At 36.0% G+C, this 21,331-nt stretch overlaps 1 protein-coding gene across 1 annotated transcript; it reads right to left on the reverse strand.

The window, feature by feature from the left end:
- Nucleotides 1-1,128: 1,128 nt before the first annotated feature.
- On the reverse strand, nucleotides 1,129-19,791 carry slc1a1 (solute carrier family 1 member 1). Its single transcript, XM_007239793.4, has 12 exons — nucleotides 19,429-19,791; nucleotides 12,908-13,048; nucleotides 10,811-10,903; nucleotides 10,606-10,720; nucleotides 9,965-10,007; nucleotides 9,765-9,872; nucleotides 9,332-9,516; nucleotides 8,515-8,622; nucleotides 6,460-6,582; nucleotides 4,012-4,206; nucleotides 3,682-3,816; nucleotides 1,129-3,380 (listed from the first exon to the last, which is right to left on the reverse strand). The coding sequence occupies exons 1-12, from the start codon at nucleotides 19,526-19,528 to the stop codon at nucleotides 3,140-3,142; spliced, it is 1,587 nt and encodes a 528-aa protein (XP_007239855.2). The 5' UTR covers nucleotides 19,529-19,791; the 3' UTR covers nucleotides 1,129-3,139.
- Between the last annotated feature and the right edge of the window lie 1,540 nt (nucleotides 19,792-21,331).

The following is a 21,331-nucleotide window of genomic DNA, read 5'->3' on the forward strand; positions in this document are numbered from 1 at the left end:
CATTAAGAAATGGGCAACACAAGAATCATTTTTGAGTGCTTTGGTTTTTGTTTATTACTGTTTATTTATTTATTTATTTTCATTACTTTGACTGATACAAATTGTAGACAGGCTGCCAACTCTCTGACTTTCAGCAGTCCTCAGGTGTGCCGCCTGGAAGACCATTAAGAGAAAATTATGTGTCGGCCACAGCTGACCCGCTCTGTGTAATTCTGCAGTGTCTGCTAGCTCTAAAGTTTCACCGGGTATCGTATATTACACTTACTCCTCTGAAAACAGTATTGTCTGTGTTTACATTAGAAAATGCAAGTCATTTTGCGGTTTAAACAGACAAATAGCTTTTCTTATAGCTGATTATTTTTAGGTGAAGTTTCCAAGCATTCCAAGAAGTATAAATGCTATACATTTTTACTGTCAGAACGAACTCCTTTACCTTTAAATTATTGAGTTTTGGGGAGAGAGAAACTGTTCTTTACATATAATGTGGCTTAATATAACTATTTTTATGGAGATTTTGTAGACATTTATATTTTTGTTGATCTGTTAATTCAGTCAAGTTATAGGGCTGAGCAATAATTCACTTTTAATACATATTGCAATAGAATACATGATTTTTAAACGCATTTCCAATATTTCAGTATACATTATATACAGCATCTGACACTGTTATTTGTATGTTTTAGGTACCAACATCAAATGGTGGGCAATTCTGTGGCTTTTTTCATATACTGCAAAAATACATTAATATATACATAATAAAATATACATTATCTGAATTATATTGATTCAGCCAAAATTAAGAAATATTTTGGGATTTAAATTTTGGTCATTTCATCCACAATCATCTACAATATAACTGCCAATCTCATTTATACTTCCCTCTTTAATGTCTAATTCCAGCAGTGTCTAATTCCTTACACATTTGTCCCTCTAAGAAATCATTATCGTGCTATATTGTATATTGACCTTTCTCTTGATTACATGGAGTTGCTAAACTGTAGTTGAACTTAAAAACAATTGTTGCTGTTGTTGGTCTCAAACATCGACAACATTTGCCTTTATTTCTTTAGAATGAAAGGTAATGGAATGGAATGAAATTTCATAGAAATTGAAGCAGCAAAGATCCTGTACTTAGCTTTGTTGTATTTTATTAATTTCTTGGTACATAACATCATGTTACATTATATGATAAGCTAATCTTTAAATGTCAGTCATTGAGAGTTGGACAAAAATGTGCTTTAAATAGCATATACAGTGTAAAGTCTGGTTCACAAAATTTTATGTCAACCATTTCACAATATTAATAACTTTCTCTGCCATTTCCAGTTCAGCCCAGAAAAGAAAAAAACATACATGTAAAAAAGTGTAAGAAATAAACAGTAGATAGATTGGCACTAATATACAGTTACATCGACCACATAGTCACGCTGAGGGCAGTCTGGAATAACAGTTCATATACTGTAATCCCTACGCACCAGTTCTGGCCAAGAGTTCCGGTAGCCCTAATGGTGATTTTCTACTCCAGAATGGAGAAAGAGAGATTGGCACGGCTCCTGTCATTGAGATTCTATGAAACTCAAGAATACTCTGTAGCTATAGCTTGGAAAAATGCTTTGTATGCACGGGAGAAGGTATGCAGTGGCCTTCGTCCTCACAGATCGATGGTACTGTTATGCAGCAGTAAAGACACTGGCTGTAAGGAGGACCCAAAAAAGCATATATACGGATGTTTGTATACATATAATATATACACGGACGTATGCAAAAGTTTGGCACCTCTGGAAATCATGTTTACATAATACGTTATTGATTTTCTAAGTAAAAATTAATGTTGCTGCACATTATCTGCAAAAAACACACTTCTGCACATTTAAATGCATTTAGTTGTTTAGTTACACATATATTGCAGAAAATGTTGGATGTAAAAAGGCTAGGCACATACATTATATGGACAAAAGTGTCGGGACACCTACACAACGTTAAGCATTAATATGGAGCTGCCTTCCCATACAGTGAACTCTATGTCTTGGTTCTTGATTTAATACCTAAATTCAGTGATTAATAGGTGTTCCTATTCTTTGTCCATATCGTGTATATGCAAATGATATGCAAATAAATGGAACATTTGCAGATATTTTTTTTTCATGCAGAGTATTTGTTACTTAGAGAATTGAGAGGTGTCCAGTTATTATTATATTACTGTCATATATATATATATATAGGGTTTTCATATGTAAAATAAATAAAAATAATAATTTTTTAATTCATTTATTCTCTAAAGGCCACATCTGTGGTGTTCATCATATTGCTTCATGCAATACTTTTTAAAACGTTTTAGAAGTTGTTCCCTTCGTATTAAAACATTAAATTTGGCACAGTTTGCAAATCTAAGACTCTCAAAGCTCACAGACATTTGGCTTTCAAACGCAAGTGCACGGACAGAACGGACTAGATTAATGATTTAATAGAGAGGCTCCAACATAATCCGCTAAAAACCAGTTAAAAAGCTGAGCAGCAGCGTATTGCTTTTGTGTCCACTTCTGTTTTAACACTGCAGGTGATAAATACAATAGCTTCGTTAAGGACATGCGCTTCGGTGCAATACACAGAGTACACACAAATCTGCTTTGCTGACGTTGTACTTTCTCATTTCCAGCAACAGACATACAAAATCACGCACTCGTACATATATTTAACATACTTCTGAAGCAGGAGCCGTTTCGAGTTCTGAGTATCTACAGAGCAACTGTTAGTATGAAACCGTTAAAAACAACAAAGCAGGTAAGAAAAATGTGTAAAAAGTGCCTTTGCATAATTCTTGGCAAAAGGTCAACGCATTTTGGAAGCACTCGCAAATTCCTTTTTTTTTTTCCTCACTTCCATTGAATGACTTTCTCTGTCTGGCACAAACAAAGAAGTAGGCTCAGCTCAAGGGCACAGCGATAGGGAAAATGTGCAGGGAGAACAGTAATGGCAGCTATTGATAATGTCTGCGTTCGGATGTGCCCTCTAAAAAAAGGGTGTTCCCCCTCGTAATGGCACTGGCACTGATTTTTATGAACGGTATCCACCCCTCTGAACCCTTCTAGAGGTGATTCCAATCTTCCATAACCAGCTTCATGGCCATTAAGGCTTGGCACTAAAACTGTGAGGTCTCAGTAAAGGAAATGGCGTCAGTCTTATCCACAGTGAAGCCGCCGTTGACGTAGGATTTCTTCTCGCACTCTTCGTCGTCCAGAGTGGTCTCCAGGGCGAAGGGATTGGCCACATCCACGTCAGAAGTGAGGTCCATCCTCTCCAGCTCTCGCTTAGAGAGCTTCTGGACTATACCGGCACCATAGGCATCTCCCAGGACGTTGATCATGGTGCGGAAACGGTCACTAGAAGAGAGAAAGGAGAAAGAAAAATAGATGCAAGTTTGAAGGTGGAAATTGAGTACCTCTCCAAGAAAGGCTTTCCATTTGATTGCATTCAGCAACAAGGAAAGAGCATTACTGAAGCTAGAATGTTAAATGACCACCACCCTGCCTCATCCCCCCAAATTTCCAACTTATCCCAAAATACAGGATGGAACACCATATTCTAGAAAACACAGTTCTACTGTCTCTGTTTTCACTGCTACATACTGTACATTGTAATGTTTAGCATTCTCTAAATATAAATGTTAATTCAGGTACTTACATCAGCCAATCCACAGCCACAATGAGGGTGACATCACTGGCAGGAAGGCCGACTGCAGTCAGCACTATAACCATAGTTACTAGTCCAGCATTTGGGACTCCTGCCGCTCCAATGCTTGCCACTGTTGCTGTGATACTGCGGAGGTACAGAAAAGAAAATCACCACTGCATTCATTCCATTAAGTCTTTTTTGTTGTTTTTTTTCCCCAACAGTTCGTTATTAATCATCACCATAAAACTGTAGACAGAATTATGGCTTTAATGGTCTTTCGATGACCAGAAAAGCACATTGCTAATGCGCACATTCATCTCCAGCCTGTTCTCTACTCACCTAATAGTCACTATTTGCCCCACGTCAAGGTCAAGACCGTTCAGCTGGGCAATAAATATGGCCGCCACTGCCTCATAAAGTGCTGTACCATCCATGTTGATTGTAGCACCCACAGGAAGAACAAACCGGGTGATCCGCTTGTCGACCCTGTTATTTTCCTCTGCACACCGGAAGGTGACTGGTAAGGTCGCAGAGCTAAAAGAAGGGAAATTTAGTGGTCGGTAAATTTTCAGGTAATTGTGCTGTATTTCAAATAATATTCTTGCATTAAATAGCTTTTTAAAGATGTTAAAGAAGCACTCTGGCTCAAATAAAAAAACTGCTACGTAATTTGGAATGATGTAATGCCTGTTATCATCCTATAGTGCTTTTATAAATATTCAATAAGGAGTCTAATGAGGATAAAACCCCTTTCTAAGCTGATAGGAACATTTAAATATGTTGCTTTGTTTTGAGCATTTCTGGCTGAGCTGTATGTGGTTTGTTTGATACCTTTTTTGTACTGGCTTTTTTTATTCGACCAGTATCCAGACTAGTGGCAATGCTAATGTTTGTCAATAATTTTACAGACATCCCAAGTTGCAAAAATTAATTTAAGAGAGAAACCCCCGGAACTGGACTTGGACCCCTCCCTCGACTTTCATTTTTTGAGTTTTTATAGGAGCCATGATGCTCTTTAACACATCCCATCCACTAAAAACTGATTGGCTGACCCACAGACTCTTTGTAGAGAACAGACCAATTAGAACTCTCTCTGTTTTGCATGCACTTCAAAAATATGCACAAGAGGGGAGTTCCTTTCTTTCCCTCTCCCTCTCTTTCCCTCAAGCAACTGGGGTAAAAGTCTGTGTTGCCTGCGTTCGAGTTTGTGTTCACTCTTGGGCCACTTGTTCCAGATTCTGGGAGATTTTATCTGACTTGTGGGCTTCAGGGAGCCATTATTGATATGCGATAGTCTCCCGTAACATCTGGTTCTATGACATAGATTCATCATAAAAATAAGTAGCACCTAAAAGAAATTAACTAACAGGAATGAAACTTGGTGGTTAGACTGTCACGGATAGCACTTTTCCACAGATGTGGAACCGGCACCATTCTGGTTCATAAACCTAATTTTGAACCGGTTTGCTGCGTTGCCACCAACAAAAGGAGGTTCCGGAACCAGGAATGTTCGTTCGCAGTGGGAACCGAAGAATACTAGTTTTTTTAACGTGAACCGTGGCAACATCTCTGGGTGTGTCTGTTTGTACAAAAGCGCCGCCACTGTGCTACGCCCTCTGTTGATGACGTATGATGTGTCACGTTTTGACATTTCTTCTAAAACTGGTGAAAAAGCAGGCTGGTTCGCTAAAAAACACCATGTTTTTTATAAACCCGAATGGAACTGGTTAAAGAACCAGAGTACTATTGGTGGAAAAGCACTAAGACTGTCCCTCTTTTGTCTTCGTTGTCTTCGAGACGACCAACACATTGGGTGTAGAGGCACCGTGATTAATGCCAAGATCAATAATTTGTTGTCACGCATCCCAAATCCAGAAGGCCTGCTGTCATGGTGTGGGGTGCAATTTTGCACAATGCCAGACCACCTTTGGTCTTATCACCTTTACAGCCCATCCTTATATTAATAAGTAACCAGTGACACAACCTTTTTTGAATGCACACTCTGGTTTGCTATTCCAACAGGACAATGCTCATCCACATACTGCAGCAACTTGCAACTTTTTCTTTGATAAATTTAATATAATACAGGAAGATGATAAATTCTGTCCCAAACAACTGGGGTAATACATACCCAGTACCCATACATGAGTGTATTAGTGTAAATAGACCGCTGCGCTAGAGAATACTGCATAACCTTTTTTTTTTTTGAGTCACTACTCAAAAAATAGAATAGAAAGGAATAGAAAAAGACTATTAAATGTGATATTACCGCTAGTGATGGCCAGCAATGGTCAAATTTAACCGTGTCTCCCATCTCATTGTGCTGTCGTTGTAGAATCCTGGCCACTGATGCATGTTGGATTTTTGACAGCTGAACCCAGATCTTAGTAATGAAACCCTCACACACTGTTGTGCCAAGAGCAGTATTCTAAGAACATTCTTTACAATTTAATTTACTCTCCGCACTTCTTACAACTAGGGCTGGTATATTGTAAATATTGATATATTCAAAACTATTTTAAACAAATTATAAAAAAATTAATATATTGTAATATCACACCTGTGTGCAATTTAACTTCAAAATAAACATGAATAGTTTGGTTTGCTTTCTGAAGGTATACAATTGAAATGATGCTGTAGAAGTAATACAACAATGGAGCTGGATGATGACTGTATGTCAACATAATCCAGTAAAATTTGAAATATCACACAGAGTGCAGTTGTCCTATGTTCGTTATTTAATATATATAAAAAAAACCTCAGCACATCTTACAAGCAGAAGCTTACCTTGAGGAGATCATGAGGGCCGTCACCAAGGCCTGTGCCATCCCTAGAGCGAATGAGTAGGGATTCTTTCTCACTAAAATGAAGTAGATCAGAGGCAGAAACACAATGGCATGGATGGCGAGTCTGTAGAGTAAAAGGGAGAAATTATATTATTATACTACATACAAAACTTTGAATAATGTATTCAGCATTTCTTAGATGGTAGAATTTTAGTGGTAGAATTTAAGCTGATCATAAATTAAACCCAATCTAAGTTGCTGATAAAAACCCTAAAACAAAGACACATATTGTCATAAATGCAAAATAATAAAAACTATATTATTGTTAATAGCACCCTTTGTGAAATGGATCCTTAGCCTGCTAGATGTGAGTGAGTTAGTTGAACAGTTTCTCCATAATCTCAGTGGTTTTGTGGGTCTCTGTTAATTATTAAAGCAGTATCATGCAATAATTTACATTTGTGCATGGACCATTTTTACATGCATTTTACAAACTAAGAGGTAGTTTGTATAGACAAACGTGTAATATTACAGGATTTTACACAAATATGACTTTGGGTAAGCAGTATTATGCAATTCTTAAAATGTTTTCCTGCGTGCTTCACCAAAGTTACACTATGCAGTTAAAAGAATGCTGAGCCTGAAGTACCAATGATAATGGCTTTACACTGCTACAGATCAGTGGAGCATTAACAGTATTTGCAAGCTAATTTAAGGTAAAATCCTACATAATACTGCCTTAACTCCTTAACAGGTCAGGATTTTTGTCAATTTTCTGCCTGATATTACACCACTAAATCTTAAAGATTTCTATTCAAGTATGTCATGCTTGATAAGGAACATTACTGGAAATCATAATTGTAAAAGAATGTATAGAAAATGTGTCATGTAAATCTGCAACTTTCAAAATATAATGAATAAAATAATAAAATTGGAGCTTTTCTGAACTTAATTTTGAAATTAATACAAATCCTGAATACAAATCAACCAGTTCATATCCTCCAAACCTTTCATTTCATTACGGTTGTCTAGTTTTTACATTTATTTTCAAACATGCAGAAGTTGGGTTGATTACTATTACTGATCTGAAATTATTAAGTGGAGTAGAGAGTGAAATGACAGCTTCTCCAAGTGTCCTGTAGAAGATTTTGAAGCCCTCAAATTTTAGTAGAAATAAATAACTTAATAACTTATATAACTTATATAATAACTAATAACTTATATAATAAATAACTTATTTTACTGCAGAGTAGAAGGGTTTTGTATCACCTACACCTGCAGCCCGGATACCAGTCAAGGCATGTTACCAGGTTAACTTTTGTATTTCTTGTGTTTATTAGGAAAAAAAGAGAATTTTAGGATTTAATTAATAAATATAATAATATGATAATTGCTTTTTCAAAATACACTTATGTCCAGTTCATGTCTAATACAATACCAACTATATTGCTGTAAAACAAGTTTGCAGGTGTCTCCTAACAAACATAAATAATTATATACTGTATGTTTTGGGCTGACACTGATACATACTGATATATATCACTCAGTTTGTGAGTTTGTGTGCTGTTAGCACACAAAGAGTCACATTTGTTTAAGGGAACGTTTAGGGAAGCTGAAGGATTCTAAGACGAGACAGAAGGCCCCACTACAGACTGCAGTTTTACCAAGGGCATGTTAAGTGTAGATTTATGTTCTGTTCAACCATGTGAGATCCGAACAGTCTCAGTATGACTCAGCAATAGAGGATTTCTAGCACCTTTCCCTTCCACATCAGTTCAGAGGGCACCCACTTAACTGCAGCTAAAGAATCTCCTCACGGATGTTTGGTCAGCAGCATCATTCATGTCGGTGGAAATTTAATGGATTGTACAGCCTCAAAAGGTCTTATTGCCACAACTGCAGGTTAAGCAATTTTAAAAGTCCTTGGCTCTTATCTGTTCAGGGACAGGGCTGGTATTAAACAGTATCACACGGGAAAAGGCCACGGTGGCTGCTGGAGTTAGTACGCTTCACTGAATTTCAGCAATACAATGCTAGTACATTAGCAGAGGCTTACCCACTGAGCACAGTCACCATGTACATGCCCATTTTCCTAAAGATATCCCAGTCGTCCACCTCAATGATCTTAGCTGCAATTAGAAACAGGATTCCCACTGGCATGTAGCTGAAGAATGAAATAACAGTTGTATATCATCAATAATGTGGAATTCTCAGGACTTTTAGATTTTCTTTTAGAGAAAGCCTAAATATTCCAATGAAATGTATAAAATACTTTTATATATCTTTATTTAAAATATTTATCATTCTGTTTTTTTTTTACTTTACTATCATAATTACATGCTTTCACTGTTACAGTATGTTTTTTGAAATTGTCCAATAAGATCTGAATATATTGTTTTCCATTGCATGATGGACAATACAGCCAAGTGAGCTGCATCACTTGTTAGGTTAGGCTTCAGGAGATGGACTGAAGTTGTAACTCATTAGATTAATTAAGTAGGAAGAGACAGAGAAATCAATCAGCCAAATAGCTTTACATTACTATGATTGGATCTAACAGACAATAGCTTTTATATAGAATCCGGGTTTGTTTTTCTCTTGGTTGGTACCCAAAATGAAGGTCTAATATCCTCTTTTTATTATCTAATATTATATTATTTATTTGTCCTGGTCATCAAAATAAGTAAAATAAAAGAGAAAGAAATGACTTTTAAACAATTTAAAAAACAAAATCATATAATTGTATTCTTTCTAAGTTACAATTACAACACCTGTATCTAAACAAAAACAAATAAGTTTCAATAAATCAGTTAAAAGAGAACCATAGCAATTATACATAGCAATAAACTCTGAACTAAAGAGACAATACTGACCACATGATGATTTGGACCAGTCTCATTGTGGCTTCATTCAAAGCATCAAAAAACTCCAGCAGGATTCGTCCCCTTTCTCCCATCTTGCCAATGACCAGGCCAAATGCCACGCAGAACACAATGAGGCCAAGGACATTGATCCCATCGGAGTATGCTCCAACTATAGTGTAGTCCTTAGTCAAATTCTGATGAAACAGAACACATTAAAGTTACGTTCACATTACCAGGCTGAAGTGACTTAAATCAGATTTTTTGCTCAAATGTGGCTCAGATCAGATTTGAAAAATTCAGATTCGAGTCACTTTTATTTGTGGTCCTAAACTGCATATGTATCAGATCCATGGACATGCAACATGAATGTGAACGGTCAAATCGGAATTTGTGTGTCTTTTTGCTTTTACACATGCGTGCCCCCTGTCATAGTCTCTCTTACCTGTGCTATAGTTGTCATTATGGTGGTAAATGGTGGGAAAGTTGTTGTCGTAACTGTGTTTGTCGAGTTGGACACAGACGGTTCGATCTCCTTGCGCTGAGTCTTGTACTAAATATGATAAAAGATGTAAACAGCCATTTTGTATTGTTTCTATTTATATATGTGTATATTTATACAAAGAGGGAGGTTTCAATAATTACCTGTTGAAAACATGCCTGCACAAGATTCTCTGGAAACATATTCCTGTACAATCAATGAAAACAGCCTTATTAATGTTATGTTAACTCTGTATAAGAAAATATATATATATATATATATATATATATATATATATATATATATATATATATATATATATATATATCATCTAATTATTCTTAAGCCTGGTCCTAGTGTAATGCTGCCCTGCAAGTCTTGGTGATTTCATTTATTCCAACACACCTGAAACAACTAATGAACTAACCGACAAGCTGTACTATAAGGTACAGTACCAGTCAAAAACAACTGGGGATCGGCCTCTGGGTGGTCCAGCAGGCTAAGCGCTGGCACTGTGATCAGGAGATCGCCAATGAGATTGTCAAATAAATTTTTGTTCATTTTTGTCGCTTTTTATTTTTGAACATACAAACTGTCCCTTACACTGTCTTAACATGTCTTGATGAATGGACCAAAAGAAATTCTTCAAAATTACCTGAAATAAACTCTTTTGACTTCCATTAAAAGTGATGATGGTTTTATCTCTCTTCTGTAAAGTGCCTGTTTTTCATTGGACAGCGACGATATAGAGTATGATTTATTACTGTTCTAAAATTCGCATACTTTTCTAAGATATGCTAGTTACCTGATAAGATCCAAGAGGGTGTCGACAGTGGTGACATTCGGGGTGGTTCCCGCTCTGTCAATATTATCAGCAGTCTGAGAGACTCCAGGTTTAATAGTCGTCACCAGGATGATTCCTATTAGATCATATTTTGAGATTTGTCAGTGTTGTTTTTTAGTTGTGTCAAACTTTATAGCTTTAGAATAGATGTGCTTCTACAGCTTACCAAGGATGACAGCGATGATGGTGGTGCTAAAGTAATACACTACTGCATAAAGACCAATCTTGCCTGACACTTCAGAATCCAGGGCTGCCACTCCTGCAAAAACAAAAACTCCAACATTAGAATCTCCCATTTTAAAGTTAACAATTAACTGGGATGAACCATTGACAAACTTCTTTTCAGGAATGTCCATACATTTTTCAACAAGACAAAATCACATGCTGTACACATTACAAAAGCATGGCTGTGGAAGAAGGGCCTTATCTTACACCCTGTCCAAAGTGCGTCACAATGCTCACTGCCACCTTACACTCCGCAAACAGTCTATTTTCACACTTTGTGCCGGCATTGTTTAAATAGCAATGTTGTTTAAATTGCAAGCTTACAAATACATCTACACCAATCTCCTCTGATGAGAAGCACAGAAGCACTGCACCATTAAAATACCAATCTGCCAAAGTCAGAGCACACCTGGCTCTTAAAAGGAGTGGCAAGGGACATTTTGATTGGTTAATTTCACGTTACACCCAAAACACACCCATGATTAATTTTTCGCATTTCAAGCTGTGTAAGGTGTACTGTTCCCGTAGTTATGATAGCAAAGACACACTGACACCCTAAATCAAGCTGTACAATGCACCGTTTGACGGCTCACCTCTATATTGCTAAAATAGGACACTAAATATCTTGGTACTGTCTGCAATAAAATACTCCAGCTCATTAATGTATTGTCGATTTGATAATCAATTAATCATGTTCGCTGCAGCAGAGTGCACCAGAAAAGACTGAATTGCTGATCTATGCGAAAGCCTGAACGTTTTCTTTAATTTGCTCATTATTCATTTTGAATTCTTCAGGTGCGTTTGACTTTTTAAACTGAGATTTTCTGAGCCTCCCTGTCTGCTATTTTTGTCTACTTTTCATGCTCTGGTGAAGACTGAATCTAATGCTTTTTTTAGTGCAGTTAACATAATGACAGAGCTATGTGAGCTCTCATACAAAATGTAAAAGAGGAGAGGGTGAATGATTATAGAATTGTTACAGTTTGGCACCTACATTTCGGCTCACTTTTCCTTAATTTTCTCAAAAACAAAAAAAAAACAAAAACAAATCTGTATTTTCTACATCATTGTTCCACTCTAGATTAGGCATCCGTTTTTTCCCCGCTAGCATTAATTGTGTGGTCATAGGGTCCTGTAAGTGAGAGGTTTACTTAATGTATGGTATACAGTATATATTTAGAATAGCACTGAGTTTTTTTGTAAGCAGCAGTAAAGCCACTCCGCTGAAGTACAGCGTTATACAGGAGGCTGGTGTCACATTAGCATTAGCCGCTAACCCCTATTTCTGTGTTCAGAGGTATTCAGAGTATTATCAGCCTGTTGCCTGCTGCTAACTCCGGATAGCACTGCTGGAGTAGCATTAGCATTACCTGCTAATAGCTATTTCCACGTTCAGGTGGAAGTATTATATGCCTGTAGACTGCTGGAGCAGTTAGCCGGCAATGCTAATGCTCCAGCCTTAGAGCGGGACACAAAAAGGAAATCTAAGCTCACTGTAAAACAAACGGAAGCGCTTTACTCACCCAAATAAACAGTTTTCAGGAGAGAAATCTGTGTAGAGTAACACCCAGCACTCGTTTGACTTTAAAATAAAGTCTTTTTTACAGTTTTGTGTACTTAGTTTACCTAAGTAACGTTAGCTTCCTCCCACCACCTCCATCCAACGGTGATACCTGCTGAATTACAAGTTCCTAATTGTGTCCCTTTAAATGCACCTTATAATCCAGTGTGCCTAATATTGCAAAAAATATGGTACTTTGTTGTATGTTAACAGGGTGAATTTATGTAAATATGATTTTTTTACACATAAAAATGGGAAAGTTAGGCCTGAATGTAAACTTTTTTTACATATTCTGTATCAGTCGCTCTATTTTCATGCCAAGTCATATTTTCTTCTTAATGAGATCTCATTTTTTGCTAAACAATGTGGACTGAAAACAAATTAAATTCCACAAACTTCCAGACAGCCTGTCTGGAGCACTAGATTAAGTCCATCCCCATTAGCTGCATTACTATCAGTGAAAACATTTATGAATACCTGTTATCATGCTGGATACGATGAGGGGCAAGATGACCAGTTTTAACATTCTCATCAGGATTTCACCAGGGAAGCCAAAATATTGCTTATCAAGCTGAGAGAGACTAGCATACTCTCGCACTAGCACTCCCAGACCGATTCCTGTGGAAAAAAGAGAGAAAACTTGAAGTGGATTGCAGTGAAGCTTCTTTGATATTGACACAGATCCCTAAAGACAATGTTGGCTTCAGCTACAGACCTGAGTTATTCAATAAAACACTATGTTTCTTTATGTGGGTGCGCTCTGCAGCACTTGAGGATCCCTGAAGGACAACAGTCTTATCTTTTTAGTTGTTGGATTTGTAAAGAAAGTAAAGAGGAGTGCCTAAATCCTGCTGAAGCTGTTAATAACTAAGCCTATTTAAACATGTTTGAAATATGCAGTTTTACACAAGTTAAACAAAACTGTTGCTGTCTCAGAACAGTGAATTCTGAGTGCACGGGATCATAACTGACTAAAGCCTAAAGACTTGAATGATGGATGGTCATATGATAGACACTCCTGCACTGCATTAAGGTCACTCTGATAGTGGATGGACCTCCTTTTACAGCACACAGTAAAAAAACGCAAGGTTAAAACAACTGAATTTGGGTCATTTCCACAAACATACATCAGTGGTTGACAGTAACCATTACTCCTAACTTAATACATTTCATTTGAAGTTATTTATTACTTTAAATTATTATCATTTTAAACTCAAATATCATAGTTTATATTCTCAACTACATGTAAAAGTCTACTTTTGAATTAGATGTGCAAAAAATGAAACATTAAAACAAAAGAAACATAAAATAGAAAGATAAAGCATAGAAGATAAAGATAAAACATAAAGTACATCATTCAGGGTAAATTACACACTTTGTTTTGAACTTGTTTTGACCCGTTGGACATACAGTAGCTACCCAGCAAAAACATATGTTTCAATGTCTGAGCGACAGCAGATAATTTTGGGAGTGCTTATGCATTTATGGAATATATAAGATATGAATAAGGAAAATAATAAAGAAAAACTAATTTGTGGACCTGTGTTTAAAACAAGTTTATTTAATTTAAATGTGTAGCTAATTTGCGAACAAATAGTTTTTTATTATGTGTTTTGTGTTTATTTCACAGCCACTTAATTCTACCTAAAGGAAATGGTTTAATACTTATTGATTATGATAAACATCAGTAGGCATCAGTGTAATCAGACTAATTAATGACATGCTATTAAAAAAATGACAATATAAAAAAAAAATGACAGTACTTTCACTTCAAATGAATTGAAGTACATTTGAAGGCAAATACTTGTGTATTTTTTCTCATTTTACTTATCATTCATCTAAAAAGATTACCCCTAAAAATAGTGCACAATAATAACAAATCAAGAAAAAATCTTGGAAGTGTCAAAAAGATCAGAAGAAATTGTGCCTTCATGTGTGTATTTCTCTGTGAGAGGGATAAGTAAAAGTTGTCTTCTTTTTTAAACTGGTTCTCTTTCAATCTGTAGTGAATAAATGACAGTATAAAGAACACAAAAAAAAATACATTTAAAACGTGAATACATCAGCTCCCAGATGCCTTGTGCTGAGCAACATCACCTTTTGGAGCGATGAGGGGAAAGAGCGTCATCTACCCCTTCAGAGAGCAAGGCCAGTTTTGCTTTCTCAGGGCACCGGTAGCTAATGGCAAGCTGCATGAACAGGATTCAAACTGGCAATCTCCTGATCATAGTCGCAGCCCTAGTCACGCTGGACCACTCGGTGCCTACAAGTGGTGAAAGCCGTTTTGTTGTCTACGTGTCCACAGTAGCTCTTGTATCAGCACCGTTAGCAGCATGGCGTAACCAGCAAAAGCTGCTGTTGGGACCTACCAGACACCTCGGTTTTTGAAATAAATATATGGCTTCGCAGAAGTGGTAGCAGAAATGCACTGCTGACATTTATTATATTATTTTGCCCTTTCCCCACTCAGGAACATTACTGCTTTAAAAAAAATCTTGGGGACTTCTGCTTTGTCTGAACAGTGTCTTCTAATAAAAAATAACAATATATGCTATGTGTTTCTGTCTGTTTTCTGTTGAGTCACCAACTGATGCAGCCTCAGTTTTTGGAGTAGAACTGCAACACATGCATGAACTTTAGCTGTTCTTGGTTATGTTCTTGGGTACTGAAATGGAATTTGGGCAGTGGAAGTTGATGCCCAAATATGCAAAAACACACAACCCTAGTTTGGCAAATTGCATCATAAAGTGTGACATCAATGACAGATTGTATACTAACAGCTGAGTTGACAAAAATCATCCTTCCTTATTTTAACTTCAAACCTCTGAGTGGAAGATTGAACTGTTCTCCATTCACTGTTCTTCCTTTCTTACTGCGTCATCTAAAGCACCCATAAGTGAATGGCTTCAATAAAAAAACTGCTTAATTGTTATCTGGGCATTCTGAGAAATGCTGAATTGTGCAACAGTAGAGCTTTTACAAGGCAATCAAGAGTTTAATACATCTCCACCATAACTGTACAATATAGCTGTGGGTCACATGAAAGATGTTCCTCTTCACATCGTAAAGCATCTCCCTGATCTTATCTTATCAGTTTCTGATAGTCTAAGATGATGAGTCCACATGACTTTGCATATCTATGAGCAAAGTACTTGAATAAATCATTATATAAATTGTGCTTATCTTAGGCTTATCTTTATCTTAACTGTGATTATTATGGTATGTTGTTGAAAGTGACAATCCCATATTTAAAAAATGATTGTTAGGCCATTTGTAATTGTCATCATGAGATTAAACCAGGGTAATCCTAATTACACTACACAATGTTCTAGTCTTGACAAACAGTTCCATATTATTTTTTTTTTATTCTTAGGGTTGTGAAAGTGATGATAAACTGAATATGTGACTGGAACTTTTTTTTAGTTTTTTTTATATGTATATATATTTATATATATATATTTTTTTTTTGACAGAAGCAAATGTCTCTCTACTGAGATTCCACCTGGCAGCCTATATATGAAAACGAGTACAATCTGTATTACCCTATTTGGAAATTGCATTAAGACTGTAATTCAATTAATCAAAAAATTCAGTTATCCTCCCAACCTTAGTACATATAATCTCTTATTAAGTATTTTATGAATTATATATGACAGTAGTGCATGTTCTACATTTCATTTGTTACTTTTGTTATTTCACACTAGCACATAATTCACATAAGAACACTGTTTATTTTTTTATGATGCATTCTTTCTTTATTACAATATTGATAACAGCATCAGATTTGATATTTTCTAGTGAATAATGTGCTGAATAATAAGAAGGAGATGCATTTTCTGGTGTGTCCCCGGTCCACTCTGTACACTTGTTGGCTGAAGACTGGTGTTAATGTCACTAGCTACAGGTCAGGGCAAGTTTAATATTTCTTTTGGCATGTTTTTCAGATTTAACATTATCTTGTGTGTTAGCAAGCAAATCAAAGTACAAAAAAAAAAACTTATTTAGTTATTAAGTCTTCTTATTTGCCAGAGGGTTAGAATAAAAAGTATATAAATTATACTTATATGTAAAATAAAAATATGTATAGCTTATTTGATTATCTAAAGTTTGGTCTTCAGAGCATGCTTACAATGAAAAGTTACTCATCGGTCACACACATGCAGGTGGTCAGTTCTCAGGTCATATTGTGTGTTCATTAAGTAAAGTCAAAATATATATTTTTTTCTTATAAATTATAAATATTTTTAATGGGCTGAGAATTATAATTTGGTGAGAGATCTCGTCATACGGATCTAGCAAACATGGTCATTTCAGCACGACTTGTTTTAGAAAATCATTCAAATATTGTTGTTATTTGTTTTGTAGCATCTTGGTTTACTGGAAATATATTCTTGCTGGTGTCAAGTTTAGCAATATTGTTGCTAGGTATTTATATACACTGTAAAATATATTCAAAAATAATGACTATATTTAACAAGTTGATTGAGCTAAAAGCCTTGACAAAAATCTGACAATACATTTTAAACCAAATTTACAGTGGTAGACCACATTGTGCGGTTTAAAAACTAAATACACAGCTTCACATAAAAGTTCTAATTTTATTACAGATTTGTATTGTCAGAGGCATGAAAGTATTATAACCTGTAACATTACATAACGTTTTGGCCGTTGCTTTTAACCATGATTATTGGTAAATGATTATCTTAAAATCTAGCAATAACTTGTGGCAACAGAACTGTAGTATAATTGTAAAAGATTTGTGTTATAAAGAGAGAAATTGGCACTGGTGTACTGCTCTTTGGCCAATATCTCACATTAAAGTATAATCTTTGAGTGGATTATTGATTAAATCCAGCTTTATATATGTTACAGCAATGAAGAATGCAAGGCTGGAACCACCAGTGGTGTTGTGGATTTTAAATGACACAAAACCACAGTCAAATGTGGGGTTTGATTTTGATCTGAGAATGTTTTTTACACCATACAGTTTCTATCAATACAGTGTGTACTGTACAATACATTATTTTAGCATGGTGATCACACTGTGAACTGTGAAATCACATCAGGAACTGCAATTAGAAGTTTATTTCAATTTTATTTTATTTTGTTGCTGCTTGATTCACACTGTTCTCATCTCCCATGAAATATCTACCAGAGCCATATTAAATTAGCCAATTATTAGTCAATTATTTTAACCCAATATTGGATACAAAGAGTGCATTATCAATATTTTTTTTTTTACAAGACATACTATATATTCCAGGAAAATATTGAATTCTTTATATCTTTTGCTAATATCAATAAGCCCTGGTGTATACTGTGACATTTTTTGACAAATTCAGCACTGTATGAAAGATGTGCATTATTGTTTTATTAACAATAGTACATTTTATATATGTGTAATGATAGTAATGTTCTTGAAAGCAGACCATTTTGTATTCATCTGCTAACTATTCTGCACGGTAATAGTAAAGCAGATACATATACATGTGTTACAGTGCATTATTTTTCTCTCACATGGTTTGTTTTGTAATATTAATATTAATTAAAGAAGCAGTTGCTAAGATATTTCTTTTAGAAATTTTTGCAATAATCCTGAGATGGGATGAAATATTCAAATTAATGGTATTAGTTTTGTGATCTGATCTTTCCTGCAACATCAAATGTATTTAATCCAAAACTGTATGGTCTGGTAGGTTTGTTGGAAGCAATCGCTCTCTACATGATGACAGTATTTCATTACTTTAAAAAATAATAATAATATACTGAAAAACACCAATTTTTTTACATTAACTTGAATTAAAAGTGCTCTTGCACATGCTCTGTACAGATCAAAGAAGTCTCTAAATTCCTGTTGCTTTAATACAAAATCAGTAATTTACTGTTGTTCACAAAACAGGCAGTATTTACAGCTTTTTTGAAACTGTTTCATTTATACGACATAAAACTATACCTATAACATAAGCTATTTTGTCGCAGTACTATGTAGTAGCAGTATTTTTTTATTGATTAACTAACTATTATTGTGTTTTGTCATATCGCCAAGAATACTGTACACGATTTTCTCAAGAATTTTGGCTTGTAAGATTATTTAGCTTGACAACCCCTACCCACTGATCACCACTTAATTAGCTCACTGATGTTTAAAATGAATTTTGCATAGATATATAGACTCTGTAGAGTCTAGACACACTGATTTTCTAGACATGGGTGCTGTGAAGAATTTCTATAGTGGATTACCACCAGCAGATTAATTGAGACGAGCTCAGTTTGAACTTGTGTCTAGATTTTTTTCTACAGACACACACTGAGTCTGGTCACGCTTCTCTGTGGTGGCTGCAAAATAGGTTTGAACAGTCAGTCAAGTGAGGCTGAGACACTAGCCTTGCTACACACACACACACAGACACACACATATACACACTAAAACCGTGGGGTATAGCTGATCTGTGATTAACATATAACAAACACATAGACACATACACCCACACACGCATATACAGAACAACATGTATTCTTGAAACTACTCAGAAATATAACAAAGACACACACCTGCTGTTTGAATTGTGTGAAGAAAGAATGTGCTGTACCTAAAAAGCTACATAGTACAAAAGACTAACAAAGAAATTGAGATGAAAGGATGACAAATGTTTAATTTCACCTGCATTTTTTATCACCCTGTGACCCATTTAATAATTCCCACACCACATACAATGCTTACTCAGTACAGATAGGCTGCAAAAAGGCAAGGCAGACATACAGAGACAGTGAGACAGAGTGGGAGAGCTAGACAGAGAGTGGTGCAGCTGGATGCACATATATGTAGCCTCTTAGTGCAGCACAGGCAATAAAACAGACAAAAAAAAAGCAGACAAAACGTACGCAAGGAGACAGAACATCTATACTACCATCTGGCTCATCAGTGGCTTCACAAAGCAAAGCCATCTGCCTTGATCTGTCTTCAAAGAGCACTGCAGTCAGTGTTAGATCAGGCTTACCCAGTATAACTGAGATGATGGTTGCTATGAGAACCCAGTTCCTCTTCAGGAAGCCTTTCACATCCCTGCTTCTGCGCTGCTTCTTTGCCAGCATGTCCATGATGGTAGTCCGGGGCAAGGCACAGAAGGCTGATACACAACGCAGACGTCAAGAAGAACAGGGACACAAAAGATCAGTGAGGGGCTGCTGTGGATGCAGCGTCGCAGCTTTTATGAAAGCGATGCTGCTGTCAGATCCAGCAGGGTGGGGGGTGGGAGGCAGGAGCTGCCTCTCTGACTGCTCAGTGAGCGTGAGGGTGAGTGTGTGTGTGTGTGTGAGCGAGAGTGTGTGTGTGTGTGAGGGTGTGAGTGGATGAGTGCGTGTCTGAAGCACAGTGAAGGAGGCAGCGGCTCAGAAGAACTGTCTTCTATTCATAACCTTTGACCGGCCTCCCTGTTGGCAGGGCTTATTTCCCTGTAATGTGACTAAGTATCAAGTGTTTTATGTTTTTATGTCGCCTTTCTAGCACTGCTACAGACAAAAAAAAAGATCCATATCCATGTCTGCGTGCAAGGAACCCTTTAAAGATTGATGTAAAGCTTCTTTACCAATGTAAATGTTCTTTACACTCTCTCATCCCTTATCACAAGAACAGTTCTACATAGAACTAGGCATGTTGCAATAATTACATGACCTTATAATTGTGATATTGTTTAATTGTATGTTTATTCTCATATATAACAGTAAACAGTTTTTAAGCCAGTCATGACCACTTTTTCCAATAACTGTGTCTCCATACACACAGAGTGGACTGCAGTAGGTGAAGAAAAAAGTTCCCAAACGATGATTAAATAGAATGCTGTTGTCTTTAAAGGATATCATAGTTTTGTTATGCTATTATATTATTGTTATTTCAGGGGTCTTAAAATGACAATAATACTGTTTATCAGAATAATTTCTGGGACGATATATTGGTGACAAAATATTCTCATCATGACAGGCCTATATAGAACCAAATACAATGCTTAAATGGTACTGTTCAAATAATTATATGTGGCACCTTTATTTTAAAGAGTATATGTGGAGAGTATAAGAGTATATTTTCTTCATTATTGACTGTATTATGTCAGCATGATTCAGTGGTAAATTCCTATGATTAATGATATTGTATAACCAGTTCAGTCAGCTGTTAGCTGAATACTGAGCTATGCTGTGTGATTGGTCATAGAAATGATGAAAACCCTGAACATTATCTTTACCCTCTTCTGACATACGGTGAGCTGATCAACTGTTGTAATTTCACTGATATTTAGTGTAATTTAGACTACTACATTATATAATATCATGTATTATAATATAAATAGTTTTTTTCAAACACATTTCCTTTGTTCTCTATTTAAAATAAGAGTCCATACATTTTTGTTGAGAATTTATAATTGAGCATTCTGAAAACTCCTTTCAAATGGGGGTTAATCTGGTGATTTTAGCAAGGACTAGCTCTCTCTTTCATCTTGCCATCTTTCTTCAGTTCTAATTCTACATTCTTTGGTTTAACAATGTGTAAAAAAAAAGGCAAATAAAAAAACTTTTTCTGTACTGATATCCGCAAGTTCGCAGTAGCTCTTATGTCAGCACAGTGGTTGCTCAGGTAATCAGCAAAAGCTATTGTGGCCAGGAAAACGTACAGTACTTGGGAATTGAATATCATTCAAATGACCTACCAGACCACTCTGATTTTACATCTGATATATTAGAAATTGCAGGAATGGTCACAGAAGCACATTTACACAATTTGTTAGAATGTGTGTCCCTTTTCTACACAGTAATTCTGCTACTTTCAATTTAAAAGGAAAACCTTAAGGACTGCTGCTTTGAATTCAGCTCAAGTAAATAATAAAAAAAACAGTGTAGGCACACTTTGCT

Source organism: Astyanax mexicanus, chromosome 8 (genome assembly GCF_023375975.1).
Source record: "Astyanax mexicanus isolate ESR-SI-001 chromosome 8, AstMex3_surface, whole genome shotgun sequence".
NCBI classification, from domain to species: domain Eukaryota; kingdom Metazoa; phylum Chordata; class Actinopteri; order Characiformes; family Acestrorhamphidae; genus Astyanax; species Astyanax mexicanus.